Source organism: Danio aesculapii, chromosome 18 (genome assembly GCF_903798145.1).
Source record: "Danio aesculapii chromosome 18, fDanAes4.1, whole genome shotgun sequence".
NCBI lineage: Eukaryota > Metazoa > Chordata > Actinopteri > Cypriniformes > Danionidae > Danio > Danio aesculapii.
Genome location: NC_079452.1, coordinates 47,198,400 through 47,224,761, shown reverse-complemented (window position 1 = coordinate 47,224,761; position 26,362 = coordinate 47,198,400). Strand labels below are relative to the sequence as shown.

The following is a 26,362-nucleotide window of genomic DNA, read 5'->3' as shown; positions in this document are numbered from 1 at the left end:
TATATATATATATATATATATATATATATTTTTTTTTTTTTTTTTTTTCATTATTTACTCAACTTCTTTTGTCACAACCTGTTTGAGTTTCTTTTTCTTCTGTTTGACTCAAAAGAAGTTATTTTGAAAAATGTTAGAAACCTGATATACATAGCCTGTAGTATTTGCTATGACAGGTTTCTAACAGTTTCAAAATATCTTATTTTGTGTTCAACTGAAAAATAAAAGAAGGGTAAGTAACAACTTGATGAGTAAATTGTGAGAGCATTTCCATTTTTGGGTGAATTATCTCTTTAAATAGCAAAACAACAATCAAAAAATTAAATAAAATTTGTGGTTTCTAAACAATTGCAATATGACTGCTGATGAACGTTTATAATCGACCGAGTCATCAGCATATTTATTTTAGGGAACTGCGCACACAGACAACATCACACTATTTATTTTTCGGGCGGGAGGAGGTTGATCGCAATAAAAACCTTTCGCACCACGTGAGCGGAAGTGTGTGACATCATCAAAACAGTGTCGACAGCGTACGCCTGGGCAGCGTCTGTTCCCCTGTCTGGATTTACTACATTTCAGGACCGTTTGAATCGTAAGCGCTATGTTCCGTTTCACGCGTTGCGTTTGTGGCTCAGACTGACTGAGCGCTACTTTGTTTATTTCCACAATTATCAGTATCGATAAACAACAGCATGGTTGAGCAGTCGGATCGCGCTCCGCTGCTGGACTGGGAGGAGATCCCCCCGGCCGAACTTGCCCCATCGGTTCCATCACCGGACACTGGCGATTCATTACAGTCCGGGCTATCAAATTACCCGACCGAGGCCACAGTAGGGGCAGATATCACCTTGAACGCGAGCCCGACGAGACCGAGCAGTGTAGCAGCTGTTCATTCTCCTCATAAACAGCACAGCGGCCCGGGAGGAGATGCTCCAGCAGAGGATGAGCTGGGAGACTGCGCCTTCCACGGGCTCTCGGTCAAGGACCGCAGGATTACTGGATGGGAAGAGAAAGATCAAATCGTTGCTGTGTTTGTGGTCACTTTCGACACAAGATCGGGTGAGGTTAATTGTAAAGTGTGAAGTAAAATGTCAATCGAGTTATTGAGGTAACAGTGCATGTGGCAGTAGCAAATAAGGATGCTATAACATGCCCAAAGCCAACCTGCTGAAAGGGGTGTTTCTTTTTCTCTCCAAATGTGGACCTGCAGTTACAGTATGCGCCTCATTTTCTAATTATGAGATTTAAATACTGCATTCTAGTGACATTTTAAGCACAATTTTTGCTGTATTAGCTTGTCGGATGGTTATCAATACCTCACTTCTTGATGTACCAGAAAATTTCCTAAAGATTTAGAATAAAGAAACATGAAAATACTTATTTTTAAAAATCCAAATTTATTATATCATTTATCATTAGAAAAATGTAGGAATCTGTTAAAGTTTTACATTAAAAACTGAAGCCTATTGTCATTTATTAGGCAAATAACAAACTGGCCAGTACGTTCAACTTTCCTCACAATTTGGCCATTTCAATAAAAAAATAATTAAAACATTATAATAATAATAAATGTAGAGCTTCACAATTTTCTAGCCTCTCTTGTAAAAAAGTACATTTGAAAATTCTTGGATAACAACAATCGCTAAATTAGTATTCAAATAAATTTTAGTATGGGCCGCTTTTAGTGCTGTATTAAAAAAACAATACAGTAGCGAAAGATGACTTCACTTACGTCAGATTGTATGCTTTCTTGCGCAGCTGGATGTTAGACTTATCAAAAATATTTGTTAGCATTGGCCAAAACTGATTAGCTGAAGTCACACTGAAGCAACAGCCAACAAAGGATACCGCCTGGCCTAAAGCCTTTTTCTATGGGCTATTTTTACTATTTATAATGGCATAGCAGTCAAAAAAAGACAAATGAGCTCATGTATGGGTCATATTCTGGACCTTTGTCAGTGAGGGGTGGGTCTCTCCGAACCCCCCAAACCCCCCCGGCTACAGGCCTGTATAAGACATATCTTTGTTTTTTATTTCTTACAGATGTGATTTTTGTGTGGTTTTTGTGTGAAAACCTGTTTAAAGCTAAATTTGTAATCCGCTGATTTGTATCACATCAACAAAATGGCCTCATATACTATTATCAGTCCTGTGACTTTTTATATGTCTCATTGTGTTTTCCTTCTCTCAAAACACAGAGAAGAAAAGTCAGAGTTACATGATTTGAATCCACAATTTTAAGTTATTTCACAGCTTGGAAAAAAATTCTAGATGTTAATTTAATTCCCTCAGAGTCACAAGATGTAAACAAAGATCTTTTAATGTAAGAAGTAAAAGAAAAGGGAATCAAATATATTAAAAATATCATGTAAAACGTATTTTTAAAAATTTATTTATCGATCTTAAATTCAGCTCTTTATTTATTTTCTATTTTGAGTTTCCAAAAGAAAATGCATATATAACTTGCATAATCTCTCATACAGAAGGAGACTTACAGATCTTGCATATGATTGTATTTTTTTCCATTTAACAACAACAACTATAAACAGTAAAACTTGGGGAGTTACAAATCCTTTACAAGATTTCCTTTAAAGAAGAAAATATATATATTTAGACACATAATATTACATTTAAAAGTTACTATTCAAGTAAAATCCAGACACATTGGTGAAATATACTCAATCCATTCACTCCAAATTAGAAAAAAGTATTTAGTCTGTGTTCTTAATGAAAAAGAAAAATTTTCCATGACATATATAGTGTGCGTTGAATCAATTCATACTTCAACTGTAGGTGACTTTAATTTTACCAATTTCTTTTGTAATTACTTTTTTACTAGCTGCCAGAGGAATAAACAACTGTTTCTTGTCTTTATTAATCCATCCATCTAAATGTACATTAATTCAGTTCGTTAAATTCAGAATCATCACATGCTAATCATACAAGTGCTACAACTGCATTTGCTTTTGTTTATGTGCGTGACATAGTTTCGTAACATGTACTGTAATATCACATGCAAGTAAATGAATGGAGGATAAAGTGAGAGTATTATAAGTCATCCAGCTACTGTACTGCTCTTAACACACTTCCTCTATTACTCACACAGCTGAGAAAAGCTTTTAGAAAGTTTCTGTGTTCTTCTGCAAACAGTATTTGACTAAAACCAGGGCCAATGGCTTTATAGTTGTTTACCGAGTCCCACATTTTTATTTACAGGGAACATGATAGAATGGTGCCTACCTCATGATGTCAATCTGGAAGGAGTAGAGTTCAAGTCTATGGCCAGCGGCTCTCATCGGATCTCAAGTGATTTCATGTAAGAGTCACATTTATAAGTAAATTCCATTTCATTCAAAAAAAGCTGAGGGTATAGTTGTTTTTAATGTTTTTCTAGCTATTAAACAGCTATTACTGTACCAAAGGAAATTCTACTAAATATATACTACTTGAAAAGTTTCAGTTTCTTTGGATCAGGCATTTTAAAAAACACATTATGGCATTTATCTGTCATTGATGTTACATTTTAACTAGCAACCTGTCAATGTAATAAATGTTGTGAATTCTGTTACACAAGATTTGTTTTTATGGGTTTGTCGCATTCGTTATCATATCATGCCATCATGAGGGAAAACTGCTTGATTAGGGATTAGTTACATATTTTTGTGCATGTAGCTATATCAAGAGATCAGTTCACATTAAGCAGGCTTGTCTCTTCTTGTAGATATTTCCGCAAAGGCTGTTACTTTGGACTAGCGTGCTTTGCTAACATGCCTGTGGAGAGTGAGCTGGAACGTGGAGCGAGGATGAAATCTGTCGGGATCTTGTCTCCTTCCTACACATTGCTATACCGTTATATGCACTTCTTAGAAAACCAAGTCCGGTGAGATTCTTGTCAAGTCTCCTTCTCTTTGCACGCTTGGTTTCTATTTTAAGACGTCGTTATGCATTAAACATAAGGTCTGAGCTGCATGTGATTTATTTATTGTTTTATGTTGACTCAAGTTTCATCTCTTATTCAGTTAATGTTAATGTAATAATGTGAAGCATGCCAAAATTGTAATTTGCAAAAATGCGTCATGAATAACTGTGTTCAAAATGTTTGTTGTGTAATGTCTGCCTCTAAATAAAGCAACTTCCTGTTTAGTGCAACACACTGTTTGAAAACATTGCTTACGTTTGCCTGTGCATTTCTACAGGCACCAGTTGCAGTGTCCAGGCCAATACTCTCCACTGGAAGCTTTCTATGAGGATAAAAAGGCAGTGTTGCCTTCAGGAGGAAATGGTTTGGTCACAGCTTGCCCAACTAGTGCTCTTGCACCCATAGTCAACCGCTGCATGCATCCAGAGATGAAGGTTTGAAGTTAAACATATTAAATGGTGAAGCAGTCAGATTTCAGAAGTACTGAATCTATTCATTTTCCCCATAGGGAAATTGATTCTTAATGATAATTGGTAAAACTTTAAAGTCAGACCTGTAGTGTAGTTATTCATGCTTTTTTAACATTATGTTCACATTAATTAGACACATTTTTAAAACCATATACACTCAGGAGATGTATTTATGCAGAAAAACTACATGACCCGGAACTACATGAAATATAACACGGAAAACATGATTGAAATATTTTCCAGTTGGCTAGATATTAACTAACAGTCATTCAAACAACTTTACCGAAGCCTCAGTTGGTCTCTCGCCTCCGCCATGTTTGTTGTTTATTTACACTTTTTACCTGAGATTGTAGTTGTAATCGAATTCACATCCAACATGCAATGTATTGTGGGTAGTATTAGCGGTTTAAGTATGGATGGTTCTACACATTGAATTTTTACCAGAAATAGTAGACCATACGGGAACCTTTGGCATACTGATTTCAAAATTACTGCGCTTTAGGACATGCTAATTCTGTTTTCGAATACTATTTAGGATAGGTAGTTTGTGAATTGGGATGCAGCATAAGTTCCCAAACTACTTAAATATTTGTATACACATCTATTTTTGGAAATAACCTTGAAATTTATTGTTTCGGTAGATACAACTATTAGCTTTAAAGCAGTCATTTACAATGCTTCATGGGATTGTATTTCTTTCCTGTATTAAATCTGTAAGCCTTGTATCTTTGTCTTTTTCTCCAAAGTTTGTAACTTAGGATTTTCTTTGTAGCTGGTTGGTTTGATTCAATTTGATGATTCATTGATTCATGAAATGAACTTTTTAAAAATTGAACAAACTTTTTTTGTTGTTGTAGTTCCTATGGGAAAAATGAATGGGAATAGTACTTCCAAACCAGACATTAAGGGTGCATGTCCACCAAAGTGTTTTTGAACTGCAGAAACACAAGTGCAGATATTTTTCCGTTGTTGTCAATATAAGCAAAGTCCCTTTAAGGCAAGTCATTTCACTCGACGGCCATCTTTGAAACGCCTCTCAGACAGTATGCTCAGGCACTCTGTTTGAATGGGGAAACCTCAAATTCTCCAGAATTGCTTTCCAAGCTTCTGATTAAATTTCATGTTAGGAGTCAACAATAAAATTAAACAACAACTGTCTTATTATTTCAATTTCAAACATTTGAATCACACAAAATCTGCAGAAAATGATGTCTCCCAGAGACTCGTCCGTCTATAGCAGGAATGGGCAAACTCGATCCTGGAGGGCCGGTCTCCTGCATAGTTTTGCACCAACCCTAATCAAACACACCTGCTTGTAGCTTTCTAGTGATCTTGAAGACACTAATTAGGGTGTTCAGGTGTGTTTGATTAGTGTTGGAGCAAAAGTCTGCAGGGACACCGGCCCTCGAGGATCGAGTTTGCTCATGCCTGGTCTATAGCAATCGCTGATTGGCTCCTGTGCTAGTTGGCGGGGCTTCATTCGCTATATTGATCGTTACACTTTTCACCCCTTTAAAACTATACCAGTGACGCGTCTTGTGTATTCTAGAGTCTTTGATTTTAGTGCTGCTTTTTAAAATTCCAGCTGTGTAGTTAGGTGTGGAGCCTGTGATATAGGCTCAGAGATCTGCTTTTTTAAAAGCAGTTGGAGAAGTGGAGTGTATTTAGAACAGTGCTCACGAAAACAGATATAGCACAAAAACACTTGGGTGGACACTCGCCCTACTGCACTCTGTTTTCTGTTACTTATCAAAACTCCAGTTTCTTGAAAACGTTCTCCATTTCTCATATTTTTACAGTAGTAGTAATGTTAGATGACTCATATTTTACCTCTTTCCAACACATATTTGGATTTCTAATAATTTGGTGTAACTGATTAATCAGCTTGACTTACTTCAGCTTCTCCCAGCAGCAGCATAAGCATGAGAAATTTCAGTTTCATGAAAACAGAAAAACCTATTATGAGACAAATTTCCCTGTCTGCAAACCACAAGATCCTCTATTGTTAAAGAAGAATTCCATATATGCAGATTCTGTTGTGAAAAATATGCTGATGTGTACTTTAGCACAGAACTAGATTTGATTAGGCTGTTTGTTAAATAAAGCCTTGTCCTGTCTTGAAGATTTAAATCCTTTTTAAATCTATGTGTATGATTTTTAGCAATATTGTTGGGTCAAAGATGTAAGTAGAACAAAAAAAGTACTTTTTTTCTATACATGGAAAGCATAGTTGTTATCGTCATTCAGCTTAACAGAAATAAATGAAACAGCATAGTTATTCTGACATGTCTCCTTTAAAATAAATCAAAGAATAGTAATGTAAAATACTTGTAGATTTAAACAAAAAAAAACTTCTTGTTGTGAAATGGGTAAAAATTGGTTTGAAGGATAGTGGCAAAGTAAATAAATCAAATTTTATATTTTGGAGCTGGACTGTGATCCTTAAATAGGATCTTTCAATATGTCATCAAATGATGAATCTTCTAAATATACCTGACAAGATTTATCTCCAATTTAGTTGGCTTCTTCTGTGAATCATGTTAAAAAAGTATGATATTCTTTAAATTTTTTAACCCTTTTTTGTTCAGAAAACCTCTTTGACCCAGTTACAGTTTTTAAAATTGCACGTAAATAAAAAAATAATATTTATGTAAATTGCACAAAAGTTACAAGAAATAATACAATTTAAATGTGAAATATTCCTTTAATAATTTACAAAGTTCTGTAAAATTAAAAACCGAAATCGTTTTTTGAACTAATATTTTTTCAAAATAACTGTAGGTAAAAAAAGCTTTATTGCATTTGCAAATATTGGTCAATGTTACATTTTTTTTATTTTATAATATTTAAAATAGTAATATAATTAATTCAAACTTATTTTATTAAGTGAACTAAAAGCTGTCAAGTTTTTCTTATATTCTCATACTAAACATGCTCGCCTGATTAATATGTAATTTGTCTAAATGTGAGTCTTTTAATCAGAAATCTGAAGCAGCAGATCATGCATAATCACTTTTCTCATCTTTGTCCACCTTCCATCAGATCACACACCCGGCTGGCTGCATGTCCCAGTTCATCCGCTTCTTTGGAGAGCAGATTATGGTTCTTTGGAAGTTTGCTTTGCTCAGGAAACGCATCCTCATTTTCTCTCCTCCCCCTGTCGGTGTGGTCTGCTATCGTGGTGAGTGTGGAAATCCACTTACATGCAAATAATAATGCAATAATGCACTTTCCCATTTCTGGGTGTTCTCACTAAATTGTGCATATATTTTAATCTACAACTATATTATATAAAATTGGAATGTTTTCAGATTATAACTTAATATTATTTTTTCTTTTTTATGTTTGTGGCTTTTATCTCTTAGTTTATTGTTGCTGCTGCCTTGCTAATGTGTCCATTCCCGGGATGGGTGTCTCTGTTCCGGAATTTCGCCCCTTCTTCTACATCAATGTAGCTGACATCCCTGCTCTTGAGACTGAACTGTCCTATGTGGCCTGTAAGTGACTCTGCTTAGTGAAGTTAGTTTCAGACTTCATAATTCTAAAGTGTAAGGCCGCATTATTAACTGAAGTAAAGCCGAAATTGCGATATGTTTTTGAGTGTTTGTGAAATCGCAAATCGACTGATTTGTATTTAATGAATATACTTTTACAGTTGAATAACTCTGTGAATAAATCCAGTGACATCCAGTTTCAGCTATGAAACACAATCAGGGCCAAAAGTCTTTATACTTTTTAAAGACTTTAAATTAGAAATTGCTGTATTTGAAATTATATTTTATATGTGCTGTGATTGTATGTTGGGATGTACAGTATGTATTCAAACTTAAGAGACCATGTTTAATATATTCTACTACCTTCCATTGTAAATTGACATTTCATTATGGTCATCAAAGAAGTATGTTCTGAATTGCTGCTTAAAGAGCCCCTATTAGGCATAATAAAAGGTCATATTTTGGTTTTGGGGTGTCCAACAACAGGCTGATCTGCATGCAAGGTCAAAAAACACTTTAACTGTCTTATAATATGCTTTTATTTTTACCTAATTATCCCAAAGACTCCCATATGATTTGTTTAGCAATTCATTTGTTCCCAAACCCCTCTTTAGCACGATGCTAATCTGCGCTGATTGGTCCGATGACCCAGTCTATTGTGATTGGTCGACTGCATTCAGCACGAGACAGAGAGAGACAGCCAACATGGTTTATTAACATTGTTGAAGTAGTCAGAGTGCATGCGTGAGCCCAATGTAGGAGTGCAATAAAGCAATGCAGTTTAACACCAGCATATTGCTCTATTTTTAACCATGACACACATCCAGTATTAATCCACACAGTGGCAAAAGCCATTTTGAAATCTAACCACCACACGTTTGTAGGAAAAGCTTATGGTGGCCATTGCAATGACAAACTGCAGAGGATTGCAAGCTCACAAACGAATTTAAGTCAGTAAAGAAAGCAGCACATGCTGCGTTTTCAACGTGGCTTTAAACGCGATATGAGAATATAAAGAGTTAACCAGATACAGTGAAAGCCGCGTGGAGCGGTTACAAGTATCTAAACACAATTAAATACACATTTTGCAAGCTAGAGAAAACAAGGAGGCAACCATTTTAATTGCACTTAAGTTAGTTACACTTGTGAAATGGAGGAAGAAACTGATCCATGAACTGTGTTCTGTAAAGTTCCTGTCAAGCTCTGACAAAGTCCCATACATCAATAGTCTTTTATGATCCTTCCTTTAACAAACCGTCGATAAATCACACATTGTAAGTGTGTAGTTTGCTGAAGCACTTGTCAGAAAAATGATAGGAACACAGCACAAGGCTGGAGCTATAATTCTGAGGTATTTTTGCAAAAGTAAACTTTAACCACTGTCTCGTCTTTTGGTAGGGAAAATAGCAATAACTTTTCTTCAAACTACAGAGCACAGCGTCTTCACGACATGATTCAATCGGGATCTTCTTTTTTTTCCTACAGTGTTTGTGGGTGGGCCAAGGTTTCAATTTTCCCAGGTCCGCGTGCGCAACAAATGGGTGGGGCTTAAATTCCATATTGAGGTCATGCTGACACTGCTAGATTCATTACCCCGATGATTCCTTTAAACCACTCTGAGTCGACTCTTTTATAGATGAATCAATAGTTTTAAACACGGCACACTTTCAGATTTAAACATTAGCTGGATATTTCACTTCACTTAGAGCTGTTACACACTGCATGGAAGGTCATTTTCAAAAACCCATAATAGGGGCTCTTTAACACAAGTAAACTGTGTTGACAAGAAATTTCAAGAACTTAGTTGAATGACTTTTGGCCCAGATTTCCTCCCATAATTGGTCATATTCCCCTACTTGTAAAGTGCTTAATATTTACAAAGAAGAAGCTTTAGGAGTGCCTACTTTTTTCAATCAAACTAAATTTACTATTTGAAAACGAACATATTAAAACAGAGATTTTAAATAAAAATTATATTATAATTACATTGTTTAATTTACAGTAAAATATTAATATATAAATTTGTTTATCTAAAATGCAACTGTTGATTATTCAAAATATAAATGTGTTCTCAGGTACCACAGAGAAGATCTTTGAGGAAAAGAAGGAGCTGTATGATGTGTACATCGACAATCAGAACGTGAAGACGCACAGAGAGAGTCTTCAGCCTCTGCTTCGACTCAACAGTGCGGACAGAGAGAAGTACCGCAAGCTCTGTGAGCAAAGGTACAAACTTCTGAACCTCTTATGAGAAAGAAAAGCCAATAAAAGCATGTAATTCCACAGGCATATGATCATATCAATGGGTTTCAGGCAGTTGCTGCTATACTCTCAGGAGGTGGATGGAGATTGCACATCCAATGAGGAAGACCTCTTCATTCTGTGAGTGATGAATTATGCACGTCAGCACAGTTTATTATAATAGCAGGGAAGTGAAGTAAAGTGAGCGCCCATTAGCATGCTATGACTTTTTCTAAACTATTTTCTAGATTCTTCCTCGTCATTTGTTTAATATTTGTAAAATTCAAACTAGATCATCTTCAGTTTAGACAAAAAGTTCATCAATAAGAAATAATATGAATATATGTGATGAATATAACAAAGAGCTTACCAAAGTGATTGTGAGGTGGGGTTTAGAAATGCTGCTTTAGAGTGTTCAGACCCAACCTGATGTGCTAAAAAAAAAGGAGTTTCAGCATAATGCCATCTCGTGGTCATTTCATATTTTGTAGTACAGTGGTCCGTCATTTATGGTGGGATTATGTTCTAAAAATAACCTGCGAAGTAGTCAGCTTTATTTTTTACAATTTTTATAGATTTTTTTAAAGACTGTAAACCCCCTCACTACACACTTTATACACTTTTTCTCAGACAGGCATTAACATGTTCACACTTTTCTCTCTTGTTTAAATACTTTCAAAGTTCAAACTTTCACAATAAAATCCACAGAAAAATCCACTATAATAGAATAAAACCAAACTCAGACTCAATCCTTAAGGGGTCATACACTGGATGCGCCGTGCACATGACAGTTGGAAGGAACAAACACCGGTGCACATTTGCATGTTATTTAAAATAAAAATAATTTAGATGGGGCTCTGTGACACAGCAGAAATATGAACAGTGTCCTGAGTCGTAGCTTGGCATCGACTTGCAGTGCCAGTGTGCGTATCCTGGTAGAAACCTATGTTTGCATGGCGCGGTACATACGGTGGGCGACTACCTTTACGATGGTCTTGCTGCAGACACTTAAAGCTTTTTTGCATCCTTGTTGAAACTCGCACTGCTAGCGATCGAAGATTTGTGGTAATTTGGCAAGCTGAACGCATTGTGTACTGTACATGAGACACGGAGGAGATTGATTGACAAAGGTCTATAGGCAATCAGGACTCAGAACACAATGCACTGTAAAAAAAAAAAAAAAAAAGCATGTCAAATTGTACAGAAAAAAAAGTGAAACTGCGAGACCGCAAAAGGTGAAGCCCGTTATAGTGTGGGACCACTGTATAGCTGTATGTGTTACTGGGCCGGGCGATTAATCAAAGTTAAATTGCAAACACAATTAAATCGCAAAGCTACAATTGTCCTGCACGTCTTGTAAGGGAAGCACGGTTGTGTGATCAATAGTAAATCTCCCCTGAAAGCTAGAGGGCGCACTCACGCAGAAACTCATGAAGAAACCTAGGGAACCTCAATAGCATTTTTGAATAGATAGAAGATTTAACTACTTTCATTGATTCAACTTGTCTAATAAAGCATGACTATGATATGTAATTTATTTCAAACTCTCGACTGATAAGCTGAGCTTGAGTCAATAAACGTGGTGTTTTCACTTGCTTTCAGGTGTAGCAGAATTTACTACATAGAGTCGTGGCTTACAGAGAGAAGCTACTGAAACAGCAGCTGTTATCAAAGAACCATTATCTCAAATTTATTATCATCTGAAAAAAAAGAGTTTGAACACTATTTTTCCATAGCTTATCAGTCTGTTACCACTCTGTAGTAAGTGCTACTCCATCTGAAATGCCCCAGCTTTACTAATGAAATGTGCATGAAAACTGTCTTCAGTTACTCCACCAGCCAGATTAATAGGTTGTTTTCTCCATGCCCTGAAGTTTCTCAAAAATATTTTTGGGAAGTGCCACCTTGTGGAAATTGGTTATAATGAAATGCAATAAAGATTGGTAATAGCTTTTGATAAGTTTCACTTATTTTCATTAGACTGCTCTTGACTGATTTTCTTGGATCAAGTTGAAAACTTTGATACTGATTATGTCATAATCAGCCAAACTCCCTGTCTGATATTTTGATTTTCATAATAAAAGTGGTGCCCAGATTCAGTCCTGGAGGGCTGGTGTTTAGCTCCAACCCCAATTAGACATGCCTGAACCATCTTATCAAGCTCTAACTAGCCTATGAGTAACCTGCCGGTCAGATCATTTAAATTTGTCTCAGATCATTTTTAGATCATCCCAGCTAATAAGTTGTGATAGCAAGTGCTGGCATGAGGCCCAAGTACGTCCGAAGATATATCTCCACAAATTTGACATCAAACATTTGGCTGCATTCCTATCCAATTTTTTATGCGCTTCACTTGATGATTTCCCTCCATCTCGTTTACTCAGATGTACATCATTGATTATGTTCTGGAATGTGTTTAAATGGAATGCCCTAAGCCCTTGAGCACTTGGAAACTTGTATGAATTGAGAATGCAAGTCACTGTTGTGATGTCACAAACACATTGCAATATGGGACATATAGGTGATGGTGACATACATATAAAACAGACTTGCTCTCTCTGTCAAAATCAAAGGGTCAAGGGTTTGCACACGTAAACTTCCTTTGTCCACTTGACAAAGTGGAACACACTTTAAAATGGTGGCAGAGATTCCCAGAGATCCTTAGGGAAGAGTGATAGTGTATGGCTGCATGTGAAATTGCCTACTACTCGAGTAGGTACTACATTTCAATTTGAATTTACTACATGACTGTTATAAAAGTACGTTCTAAACAGTATGAATGTGAGTAGTATGAATAGAGCTCGAATGTACTACATCCGCCATTTGTCATATGTCATGTGACCTACCCGTGTCAGTTGCATTGCTTCACTCCATTTATGATTTCTCCCATGTGGCATCATAGGATAGCGTAGCATCCATCGGATGCGCACTTCAGAATCTCACCAGAAGTAGTAGGTCATCCGGGTAGTTCTCGCATTGTGTTTTTTTTGAATATTATGAATTTGCACATACTACTCGGCTCACATATAGGCTTAAACATACTATATAGTATGTAAGTATGTGATTTTGCATGCAGCCTAAAGGCCCGTTCACACCAGGATGCTTTTTGCACGTTTAATGCTTTGTGACTAAACAAAGGGTGCTAATGTGATCGTGCACACCAATACCCAAAAGGGCAGGCGTAAAAGCCAAAGACTTCTCCACCAATCAGATTGGCACTTTTGTTCACATGCCCAGAGCTGATGAAGTTACAGTAAACACCACTTGTAGGTGCTCAAGTGCAAAACAGTCGAGATGATTCCAGTTTCACTTTCATTCAATGAAGATGACAACGCACCGAGGCAAGGGCTGTTTCTCAAAATTGCATACTTCCTTACTATATAGTACGCTAAAAAAATGTGCGAGCCAAGTAGTATGTCTGAATTCATAGAATTTGAAAATCAGTATGCGAGAAGTACCCGGATGACCTACTACTTCCGGCGAGATTCTGTAGTGTGCATCACATGCATGCTGCGCTATCCCATGATAAATGGGAGTGAAGTGACGCAACTCAGGTGGGTAGGTCACGTGATCATGACAAAATGGCGGCTGTAGTATGTCCGAGTTCCATTCATACTACTGACATTCATACTGTATAGAACGTACTTTTCTAACGGCAGAGTAGTATGTTTGATTTCAAGTGCAGTACCTACTGAGTAGTAGGCGGTTTTGAATGCAGCCAATATGCGTTCCTCAGTGATCTTGCGTCCTCATGCATCATCATCAACTGCTAAAGTTTAGTTCCAAAACTCAAGACCGCAAGAACGTAGGGTGCATGAATGTTTCCAAATGTGTTCTTGATACCGAGGATGCATCGATGCAGACTTGAGCACCGAACTTGCTCTAGAAGTCCCAGAAGTCATTTCGACTGAATAAAGGAGGTGGGAAACGCAGCATTTTATATAGATTTATTATTAAACTTCAGACATGTAGCTTATTTATCTCAGGAGTTTCCCTAAATGAGACGGTGAAAGTAAACATTACCATGAAAATCTTAATAAAGGCATGAACACATTAAGGGTGTTTATTTGCTGAAATTCATATTAGTTTTATTTATATTGCGCTAAGTATATTTGTAAGGCTTTTGTGCATGCTATATATAGAAAAGGGGGGGGGGGGGGACAAAAATAGTTGCATAAATGCTGTAATGTTTAAATAATTTTCTGTTAAAAACGCGTAAAGGTCATGTGACCATCAGAAAAAAGGCGGCATCTCATTTCTCAGTGCACGCGTTCGGTGTTCTCGCTGTCTCCTGATTTCGTTCTTCTACGGTGACCTGGCAAGACCATTCTCCACGAGAACGCAAGTCCTTTCTCTGCGTTCTTGGAATTGAGAAACAGCCAAGATGAATGTGGAGCTGCTTTTTTCATTGGTGTCTGAACACAAAGAGCTGTATGATAAATGCAAAAGCAACTATAATGGCAGTAGGAGTAGAGAGTAGCAAATAGGATTTGATGGTGAGTTACATTTCACTTTTCTTTCATGACTTACAACTTCACGAAGCACCATCTAATGTAAGGGGTAATTTTGCCCATTCACTGTGCATAACGCAGATGAAAATCATCTGGGTTTGAATTCTGAAAAACACCTCAAAAAACACTAATGATAAACGTGAGAGAAAAGTGTCCCGATGTGTACAAAACTTAAAGCGGTTCGTCTCTTCACACTAATCACACCACATCGGTTTGGCAACAGTGCCTTTTATTGGTCAAGAGTAATAAGGCATTTTGAGAACTTTATATTTAAATGTACATTAAAATCATTTACATTTCCATTTAAATAGCTTTTAGTAATTTGTTTGTATTTTCATTTCAGGTTCTTCATGGAGCAGAACAACCGAATCTTCCAGACTCTGTCTGAGGTGGCGGTGAGTGCCGATCCTACCCTGACTGCTGAGCACGTGCGAGCCATGGGGCTGGATCCTCAAGGCGACCGCGGCTTCCTTGTGGACCTGCTGGAAATCTACGGCATCGACGTCATGCTGGTTATCGACAACCCCTGCTGCCCGTAAGACCCTCCGTCTCTGCCCCTCTCTCTGGAGCCCTGTTTTCTGTTCTGGCTTAAACTCACAGCCTACTGATCACCTGCTTTCTTGTCTCTCTTTTCTCTGGCTTGGCTTTCTCAGGAGCCATTCCTGACCCCTCTGGACCACACTGATACTGCCAACACCAACAACCCAAGTCCGTCTGCAGGCTTTTTCGTGCAGCCGGTGGCGTCTTTCTGCTTCTCTGTCTATCTGTGTGCTTTGTATTCTACCAGCCATCTTGGATTTCTTCTCGACTCTGCCTAAGCTTGTTTCCAAAACATGATCTCTGTGCCTCTTTTCTCCTGCTTTTTCAATCTGTGGTCTTCAGTTGTGACTTTGTTTTTCTAGCCAGTGCTGTTTGGGGGAACTGATGTGATGTCCCCTATGGATATAAATCTGCTTGGACACCAGAGAATTGGAATAACGGTCTATCATTTCCTGGATCTACATGTTTTTTTTGTTTGTTTGCTGGGAACAACGGTTTGGTAACGTCTGCTCTGAATGTGACATGTTATGTATTTCTAAAAGTTTGATGGTGGTTCATATTACACACTACTGTGACAGTGAGGATTTTCACAGTCTTCGTCACAACAATTCAATCATGTACAAGTGAACAGGCATTTCATTTGGGGAAAACTAGTCAAAGTCAAAAGTCAGTGTGTTATTTGTGATCTATTGTGCATGGACTAATAGACATAAGCTTGGCTGCTGTAGTTTGACACATTTCTTAATGTACATGAATGGGAATGAACCACACTGTAGGAGGGTTTCAGTCATTCTTATTTAACTCTTCAAATGTTAGCTGATGAATGTGACTGACCTTTCAATGCTGTCTACACCTGTTCGAGATGTTTCTGTTATATTACACCCACCGAACAGGTATCACTGTACGAAAAACAAATGAAATGGAGCATAGAATGTGCATTTGTTTATCCCGGATATAGGCCTATAATCACCGTCATCATTGGTATTGAATGTAAATTGTACATTTAATGCTCCGGTTGATGCACACAGACACAGAAATGCTGCATTCGTCTTTCTGAAGAAATGAATGTGATTTCTGACTTTCTAATCGGTCAATGCTCATGGTAATTATTTGTTAAAGACTATATTTGTGTATATATTTGGGTTTGTTATTTAAATGTGTTTGAGTTGATCATTGCTGGATGACAGCAGCAGACTGAGCTGATTGACAGTGGTTTTGGTTGCATTTATATGTTCATTCTATGAACCCAAACTGGATGTTTAATAATTCATTGAGCTTCATTGATAGAAAAGAATATCTAAATGGAAAAGGATTTACTCATTTAGTTTACTGTCCATCTAATTTTCAACACGCCAACAAATGTGACATTTGACTTCTGGAATTGAGTGCAGGCACTCAGGCTTGATGGAGAAAAGTTCTTTAAATCACCTTAAATAAAATATTTAAATTATTAATAAATAATACTGTTGCTTACAAACTAGATTTGATTAAATGTTTCGTTTTTACATTTCTTATAAATCAGAGAGAATTCTTCTGTATTATTATTAATATGCAGACCACCCTCTTGTAGGATGTGGTTTGGTTATTAAGAGTCTGATTGTAAATGAATGGAGAATGTATATGAAGCAGCCGTGTAACATAACTGTACAGGTTGAATTGTCTGGTATTGTGTATGTGTGATTTTTCTTTTCTTTTGTCAATTCTCAAAGTGTTACACAAGTCTTTGTCACAATAACAAGCTAAATGAATGTTGAGTTTTACTCTACTGTTATCACAAAGCACTAGTGTAATCCACACTACCTATACAGTAATACAAACTAACAGCATGTGTCTGTTGTTTTAAAGCCAGTGATTCCTATTCACTGCCATTTTGAATAAATGGTTCCTTTTCTACCATATGCTTTGTGCCGTAGTTCTGAGATAACAACACTCGCTTAAAGAAGTGTGTGTGAAATCTAAAATTACAGTGTTTAGTTTGCTAGCACACATTATTATTCTTTAGGTGAAAAAATATCTGCGTGTTAATCCACTGAAAAAAAAAGTTGGGTTCACTCTTATCGTTAGTTTGCTATGAGCGAATGATAAAAATAAAGCCCCGCCCCCTTCTCAATATTCTATTTCATTTGGAAGTACATCAATATACTGGAATACGTCTCAGCAACTTTTGGGTCACACAGACTTTACAGATTCATTCAAGGGAAGCCTTTAAAAAAAGCAAAATAGAAACATGATAATGACTTTTTTTATTGGTCCTCAACTGGTCAAACTTTTACAGCGTAATAAACTGGTTTGAGTTTCTTAAAGGGGCAGTTCACCCAAAAACAAATATTCTGTCATCATTTTCTCAGCCAAATCAGAGTTTCTCTCTTTTGTTGAACACAAAAGAAATGGCTACCAGCTTTCAACATTCTTTGAAGTATCTTCTTTTGTGTTCAACAGAAAAAGTAACACTTTTGAACCACTTGAAAGTAAGTAAATTGTGAGTATGTCTTTCTTTCTTAGTAAGAAATCACTTGTAAAGGAATTTTTGCGCTTATCAAGGTAATATTAAGCTCTTTAAGGAAAACATTGACTTAAGGTAAACCAGAGTTTGTAAGAAAAGTTCAAAACAGCAAGACAAATTGTTGCATACTGATAAATTGACACCATTTCCAGACTTTTACCTTTCCAAACTGCAATTTGTTTCATCATATGCTCACCTCATATAATTCCAAAGACTTTCGTTGACCCAAAATAAATAGTTCTTTTATTCACATGTAGACATCAGTAAACATAAATGTGTAGTGTAAAACACAAGAATAAATCTCGTTGGTTCTCACATGTCAAGCAAGCATCACTGCGCTTCTGTGATCACATTCGAATGCTTTAAACATGCTTGTTTATAGCTCAATGCTTATGTTAATATAACCCTAAATTTAAGGTTAATCTAATAGAGTGATCATGCCTCTTTAGAACACTTTAGATTTTATTTTAAAACTTAGCATCTCTTTAGCTATAATCAAATAAACATGTTCAAGTTTTGGGTGAACGGACTTGATGCAGAAACAAATATCTTCATTTCTGAAGACATACATTTCGTATACATTTGAAAACGTGAGTGTAAGTAAATGATGACAGAACTCATTTAGGGGTAAACTAAGCTTTTAAAGTTCATAGTACACAAGTCGTCAGTTACACAATAAAGACGACCTTTGTTTTTTTTTTGGAGTAGCTGATATGTTATCCAGTTTTTCCTCTTGTACTTTTGGAAAATGTCTCTTAGAATTAATCCACACTTATAAGTCATCACAATGTTGTCGTCACTGAGCCTCTGCAAGCTGCTCTCTGCGCTCTGCACTGCAAAAGAACCTCAGTTTTCTTGGCAGCAGTCGTACTTCCACAGACATTGCCTCATACTCCTCATTGTCAATGTCATAAAAGCCAGCACCCTCCTGTGGACGGGAGAAGAAATGCAATAGATATGAATTACAGATTAAACTGATGCATTATTACACAAAAATCAGTGAAAAATTAATAAATAAATAAACACACTTACCTCTGGGAGTTCAAGACGTGCAGCACTGGCTTCTATCTGTACAGCATTTTCTATAGGCTCCATGGGATCGGCTGATTTATTAGTCCTGTATGACATGAATCAATATTTATCATCTATAATATTCATTAAATATCCACAAACCTATTCTTTAGATTCAGAACTCTCTACTTATAAGAAAGTGTCAAATTATAAGGGATGCACAATATATCAGCTGCCGTATCAGTCTTGTGTGATAAATGCTTATTTTTATTGTAAACAGGATACATCCAAAATATTAAAGTAAATTATTTCCACATGTTAATCTGCTTTAAATGCATGCTGCCGTCTATGAGGGTTATGACTGGTGCCATATACCTGATGTGAGACATTGAACAGCAGTCAGACACCTTATAAGGTTTTTCAGCATCTAAACAAACCCAATGTCCACTGTATTTTCAATGCCCTTTGTTTTTTAATCAGGCTCAGAAAAATTAAGGTCAAGATTTAGATTTATTGGCCTATAATATCGGTTATTGTCTTCCAAATATAGGGTATTGGCCATAATTTCTATATTGGTGCATCCCTGCAAATTATTAAATGAAATTATGAGTGTTTATAAGCAAAATGCAACAATTATTATAACATTTTAAATGTAAAAATAAAAAAAATGTAACATAGCCACAAGCGACGATGAACGGGGTTCAAGCAGTTTAACAGGGGTTATGAGATTAAAGTATTACAGGATTCCAGGGCAACCCAAAATTTATGGTTTACAGTAAAATGTGGAGAATACACAGTAACAAATATAGTACAGGGTGATCAAAAAAAAAAAAGAATACCACAACTTTGAAAATCGAGAACTTTTCGAGAAAAAGAAAAGGAGAGCTCAGCTCTTCCTGTCATCGATTTAAGGAAACTCTAAAGTTTTGAAAAACTTTAAGTACTCTTCACATTGATTAATTATCCAAGGTTCCATCATGTTTCTTTGATTAAATACAGATTTTCTAAGTTTTCTTTCTGAATCACCCTGTGTACTGAAATATTTCCATTTAATAACATATTAATAAATGATCATTAAGCATACTTATGTATTTTGTGTCATGTAGATATTTCAAATGAACGTTTGAGAACAAAATGCTTACTGAGCACCTTTTCTGAGTAATTCTTTATGTATAATACGTTTCCGTTTTTACTGTAAAGATAATATGGGATGACTGGGAAAAATAGAATGTCTGAAAATTAAAAGGTAGTTTTTGTTAAATGCAGTAAAATCATTTATGCAATGTCGAAATGTGATTAGAATGATCTTAATAGGGTATATGCAGAACTATGCTAAAGGACTTTTAATTGGTCAGTGACCTGGGTTAAGCGTTTCAGGTGAACAGTATGCCATTGCAAAATCGGCGCACTTAAGGTCTTTTTTCTTTAAAAATCAGCGATCTCCACTGGCTGAGTTATATCCGATATAAAGTGGGTCTCAGATTCTACAAGAAGCACTGCATTAAATTACATTTTTCCCTGCCATGTCTTTAAAACATGAACATTTATGTTACCCCAGTATATTCAATGGAGCTTCTGCGCTAGCCTGCCGATTCTGACGGGCGTGTGCGAATAAACGGCTTTTTGTCTCGTTTTATGATTCAACAACTAAATGAATACCAAAGTCTGTTTACCTGATTGTATTTTAATAACATTACAACAACGATGCTGTAAAAGAAATCGTATAAAAAGTCACATTAACTGTTCACTGGAAGTTTATCAGTATGGGAAGAAACAAAAGCTCCGCATATACCCTATTGATATTTTAGTGACTTACTGCTATAAATTATAAATTAATTATAAATTATAAAATAGTCTTGCTCCTATCTAGTGGCTATACTGGTTTTAAGCAGAAAATAACATTTAAGTTTGTTTAAATACATCTAGTGGCTAAAATTGTATAATAAACAATCAATTATGATTTGTTTTCTTTTGTAGTACTTCATCAAATTGTGTATGTAGATTTCAAATATTTAAAGGCCAAAAGCAGCACTTACAAAGACCAAACATTAGTTTTATTCATTTATAAGGTTAATATAGCGGGGCATGTTTATACATAATTATATGTATAATTTTTTTATCTTTTACCAGGCATGACTTTGATTTGACCCTTTTCCCTGATTTTTAAGCATATTCACTGAGGTAAACAAAAAAGTGCAACCTGTGTTTTACAACCTCAAAAAACAAACAACAATTTCAAAATCGCTTATAAAAAAAGCTTCATTAACCATATAAAACAGAAAAACAACTCACAGACACCACTTCTGAAAAAAGAATCATAATTAAATAAAAATAAAAGGGAATTATTCAAAATTATACAAAACTGCAACTGACTCAACATAAGATAGAGTTGGTTTAAGGATTATTTTCTTTTTCTCCTTACCCACTTTTGAACAACACTTACCCCTCAGTGATGAACTGACCAGCTGTAAGGGATTCTGGGTCCAGTCTGATAAGCAATGAATCATCCACACGCTGAAGACAGTAGAAAACACCAATCAGAAACTTCAAACTACATTACGTTTACATTTAAATAATAATAATAGAGCAACTGCTGTACTCACCCTCCTGACTGGGTTTTTGTTGTGTGTTAGAACGGTGAGCTCCAATGTAGAAATGTCTTTGCTCTCCCATCGCTCTGGCTCAGGCTCTTTTGGTGGCTCTGTCAACACAAACAGAAACTATTATGCTTTAAAAGTAAAGCATAAGTTTCATGTTGTGTAATGTTGCTGTTTGAAGGCCAATTCTAAACCGTCTGAAACAAGCTTTACTTTAACCTTAGCAAATGATCGTCAAACATTTTAGTGGTTGTATCTGAGTCTTGGAAGCATTTGGTTTATGCTGTTATTGCTGTTTGCCCTTTCAACGGATAAGATATCTGGCTTCAATCAAATTGAAGCTTATTTGTATAGCACTATTCACAATAATTATTGTTCCAAAGCAGCTTTACAAAAGGTGCATGTTATTACATCTCAGTCAAAATTAGATTATGTTGGGAAATCAACATCGACAATATCGTTATTGTTCACATCACTGTATGCAACTGCTGAGGAAACCTCTGGAGCTGAAATTTAGATGTTAATTGGCATTTAATCTGCTTTGTAATCACAGCACCAGAATGATCCATCTGAACACTCAAAGCAGAGTAAGCTCCCAAAAAGGATATTTGGAGAGACTGGAACCTTCAGTTAACCGTGTTAACCCTTGTGTGCTGTTGGGGATGTTTTTATCCACTCTGGGGGGATTTTAAGTCTTAAGTTGGTTACAACTTTCTCTGTTTTTCAGCAAATTAAATGATTTTTATTAACAAATCTTAGTCAATACACTCTGGGCAATATCACTACCCTTTTGTTATATGTTAGTGCCTGATTTTGCCCTATTGACTTCCATTATATATCTGCTATGTCGCATTTACCTTGATATGTCTATGAAAATCCAAATAAGCACCACAGCTCTCCGAAAATTGTAAACATGATAAGTGTATTTATGCAGGCACACTATAATTTGTTGTTTTAAATCCCTAAGAACTCCAAATAAAAGCCAGAAAGTTTTTTTCCATAGGCCTACCTATGGGGTAACCTAAAGGGTTAATGGTGCCAACTGATGATAAACCGTAAAAATGACTAATTTTACCTCTTTCCAACTGGGAAAACCACCAACAATCAAGAATGCATGATTATTTGGTGCCAAGGCTTTGCAATCAAAAAATGTTGATATAATGGAAGTCAATGTGGGGAAAAAAATAGCCACTAACATAACAAAAGGATAGTAAATTTGAACAATACACAAGGGTCAAGATACTGTAAGAAATGAGGCCATGCTGCAAATTATATAAAAAATATTATGTGTTTATATATTATAATGTTTTTTTTTACCTTGATGATTGCAAACCTATTGTAGAAGACCCCCAGAACAAAATTAGCAACCTTTTTTGGCTAAACAATAAATCTGAACCTTCTTCGAAACAATATTAGCAAACAACATTTAAACACTAGATTCTATATTAAGGAATATCTGTCAAATTACATAATACCTTCTAAAGGAGGGTTCCAGTAGTTCTGGAGTCTGCGGTAGATGCGGTAGAGGAGGTTGGGTCGCTGTGGTATTTCATCTGGAAGGTCAGGTGGACGAGGTACTGGAGCCAGATAGGATAGGGAAGCCACATGAACCTGTGGCCACTGCTGTAGGAGTGAATAAAATAGCAAAATTTCATGATGCTCAATGAACGATTTCTTTTTCTCTAAAGATTTAAAGAGATGCACTTACCTTAAGGCTACTAAACCAATGTGCTGCTCTCGTCTTCAAGGGGCCAAGGTACCAATATCTTGACAACAAGGGAGAAATTACATTAAATTATTAATATATACAAGTTATTTAAATATGCAAATGATATGGCACTTGTTGGCCGGTTGACTAAAACAGTAACAGAAGGAGATACCTTGTACTAAAGTCAAATAAATTCGCTTCAAAATTGGTGTAAAAGCAGTTCACTGGAAATAAATTTTAATAAAAGCAAGGAGATGATAATTGGCAGAAATAAACTAGTTCTTAGTCAAGGGTTGAACCCTCTGGTCCTTGAAGGACACGATACAGAGACAGTTGGATGTTTGAAATATTTAGGAACATTTATTGATAGTGGATTGACATTTGCTGCAAATGTAGAGTGCTTTTTTAAAAAAAGCAATGCAGAGATTATATCTCATTATGATGTTACAACATTTCAGTGTGAGTCAAGATATTCCTGAGATGGTGTTCAAGAACTTGGTTGAAAGTGTTGTGTTTTAGCATGATTGCATGGTATGGACTGTTGCCAATTAAGGAAAAGCGAAAACTGTGTCGAGTAGTAAAAATTGCCAGTGCAAATGTAGGTTAAGCACAAAGACAACCAAATGAAATTTATTTAATGAGAATTCAACAGAAAGCACACATCATTACTGAAGATTGTTCCCATCCCTTAAATATAAAATTTCAGCTCTTACCATCAAAAAAACGTTTTAGGGCAACCTCATGTAAAGAAAAATGTGCATCAAATGTCCTTTGTGCCGACTGCCATTAGAATTTTAAATACTGGGTTCTAAGTATGTATGGGGTTTTAAATAAGAGTTTTTAATGTGATGTACAGCTGAAGTAAGAATTATTAGCCCCCCTGAATTATTAGCCCCCTGTTTATTTTTTTCCCCAGTTTCTGTTTAACGGAGAGAAGATTTTCTCAACACATTTCTAAACATAATAGTTTTAATATCTCATTTCTAATAACTGGTTTGTTTTATCTTTGCCATGATGACAGTAAATAATATTTTACTAGATATTTTTCAATACAGCTTAGTGACATTTTAGGCTTAATTAGGTTAATTGGGTTATCTAGGCAGGATAGGGTAATTAGGCAAGTTATTGTATAACGATGGTTTGTTCTGTAGACTATCGAAAAGAAATATAGGGGCTAATAATTTTTACCTTAAAATTGGGTTTAAAAAATTAAAAACTGCTTTAATTCTAGCCAAAATAAAACAAATAAAACTTTCTCCAGAAGAAAAAATATTATCAGACATACTGTGAAAATTTTCTTGGTCTGTTAAACATTATTTGGGAAATATTTGGAAAAGAAAAAAAATTCAAAGGGGGACTAATACTTCTGACTTCAACTGTATGTGATGACATTGAATGTATTTGTGTTGCCTGTTTTTTCTGTGACGTGTAATGTGAACACTTCACACAACAAGTAAAATAATTTAGTATTACACATCTGCATTTGAAATTCTTATATACAAAAACATTAATAGCATACTTGCTAATAGAAGTTGCTACATCTCTGAATGCACCCCAACGTAATCCTAACAGCGCAAACACTGGCTGCTCCTTCTCACCCTAAGAACAGAATTACACAGATTTGTGTGAAAGAATTAATATGACAAATGTTATCAAATCATCTCTTACAAAATGCTTCTCAAAATTACCTTTATCTGCAAAACGTCCAGTGGAACCATTTCTCCTTTTAATATTGAAAGAGTTGCTGAGGTAATGTGCCTAAACACACAAAAACATATAAATTCATCTGATCATAACAAACATTATGATGAACGATCTTGAAGACTTAACTGATGAGACTTACTGTACTTTATTGTCAGAGACTAGATGCAGACTCTGGCTCAAAGAGTTACTGGAACCCAGAGGGATAAAACCAATTGGTATTTTACTGAAGATCTCCTGTGGGTAGAACAGTGCACATTTAGAAAACCTTTAATATGTAAAATAACTAAATGTTTTAAAACAGATGTACTCCTAGTACATACCTCATCTGTTCTACGAAGTAGGCCAGTTACCACCTGCGGGAAAAGCATCGTATGAACGTATGAAATATAATACAGACTATATTTTTTAAATAGTCCCACTTTACAAGGATACTTTCATACCTCCTGTAATGTCCCATCACCGCCAGCGATGATCAGCATATCAGTTTGCTCCATCAGTTCCATGAGCTTCTTTGCCTGGCCTTCATAATCAGTCTGTTTCAGAAGATAAATCAATAACAAATGTAATCATACCACTGTATAAACAGACTTAGCACTTAAATCTAGAGTAAGTATACCTTCACAATTTTAACTTCCACACCAGCCAGATGTAAAATGGGAGCTGCATTCTTCTCAAACAACTGATTGGCCTTCCTGCAGATGATGAATATAACTTTAACACAAGCAAACTGACACAGCTCTACAATCCAAGGAAAACCTTATTTGTGACACGTTGAGAGACACAATCGTACCCTTTACAGGCAGCAGGATTCAGAATGACTGTGGCTTTCTTCAGAATCTCCTGAGGTCCAATTAACTGTTGACCAAATGCCTGTGAAACCAGACCAAATATATATTTATGTAGTGAAACTTGAGGTACTGTAGGTATAAGAGTTATTATATGTGACTACAACTAAAGCTATAAACATGTTTGCTACAATGACATACAACAAATGATCAATTCAGAAAATAAATTATTTAATCACATTTATTAATCATATTATTGCCAAGGCAACAGTTCAACTAAACTTTGGTTTAATTTGATGTACAATTTACTTAGAGAAAACTAAATATGTCTTACCCTAGCCTCTATACACGCTTCACGTCGCAACACACTGTCACTGTGAAAAACAATTGAACAGTTAGACATACATCTGTCAAGAAGATAGATGGATGGGTGGATACATGACAGATAGATGGATAAATGATAGATGGATGGATGGATGGATAGATACTTAGACAAATAGATAATAAATAGGTGGCAGACAGAGAAAACACAAACTGAAAGACAGATAAAAAGATAAACAGACAGAAATATGTACTATGATACAAACCAGTGCTTTCCATACAGCCAGTGTCCTCCATACGAGAGCACACACACCGCAAATGTGGACTTTTTCCAATGATTTCTTAAAGTCCGGAACACTTTCACCACCCGAGCCATTATTTTTATATATACGGGCTTTTTATATATCCGATATTTGCATGTCAAAATGAGTAAGAGGACTGAATAGAGATCTTCACCGTTGACATTCCATTGATCTCCCAAAGCATGACCGGTGCAACAACAATATTCGTCCTCATGGGAAATTTTCGTTCCGCATTCATTTAGCGGTAAATGTG

The 26,362-nt window shown here is 36.0% G+C and overlaps 2 protein-coding genes across 5 annotated transcripts; one reads left to right on the top strand and one right to left on the bottom strand.

Moving 5' to 3' along the window:
* Positions 1-516: 516 nt before the first annotated feature.
* dennd11 (DENN domain containing 11) lies at positions 517-17,074 on the top strand. 4 transcript variants are annotated; one of them, XM_056478661.1, is made up of 10 exons: positions 517-1,062; positions 3,220-3,319; positions 3,725-3,883; positions 4,200-4,356; positions 7,435-7,573; positions 7,758-7,889; positions 9,962-10,112; positions 10,200-10,268; positions 14,982-15,173; positions 15,545-17,074. In XM_056478661.1, the coding sequence occupies exons 1-10, from the start codon at positions 696-698 to the stop codon at positions 15,561-15,563; spliced, it is 1,485 nt and encodes a 494-aa protein (XP_056334636.1). In that variant the 5' UTR covers positions 517-695; the 3' UTR covers positions 15,564-17,074. The 4 variants fall into 4 exon arrangements, with proteins under 4 accessions (XP_056334636.1, XP_056334635.1, XP_056334637.1 ...); XM_056478660.1 differs by having other exon boundaries at positions 15,541-17,074; XM_056478662.1 differs by having other exon boundaries at positions 15,292-17,074.
* Positions 17,075-17,402: 328 nt separating this feature from the next.
* On the bottom strand, positions 17,403-26,293 carry agk (acylglycerol kinase). Its single transcript, XM_056478786.1, has 15 exons — positions 26,074-26,293; positions 25,821-25,860; positions 25,492-25,571; positions 25,318-25,393; positions 25,142-25,234; positions 25,022-25,054; positions 24,841-24,935; positions 24,686-24,755; positions 24,517-24,596; positions 22,998-23,055; positions 22,765-22,912; positions 21,296-21,393; positions 21,136-21,206; positions 18,714-18,798; positions 17,403-18,609 (listed from the first exon to the last, which is right to left on the bottom strand). Exons 1-15 carry the CDS (start codon positions 26,181-26,183, stop codon positions 18,478-18,480), a joined length of 1,269 nt encoding a protein of 422 aa, XP_056334761.1. The 5' UTR covers positions 26,184-26,293; the 3' UTR covers positions 17,403-18,477.
* Between the last annotated feature and the right edge of the window lie 69 nt (positions 26,294-26,362).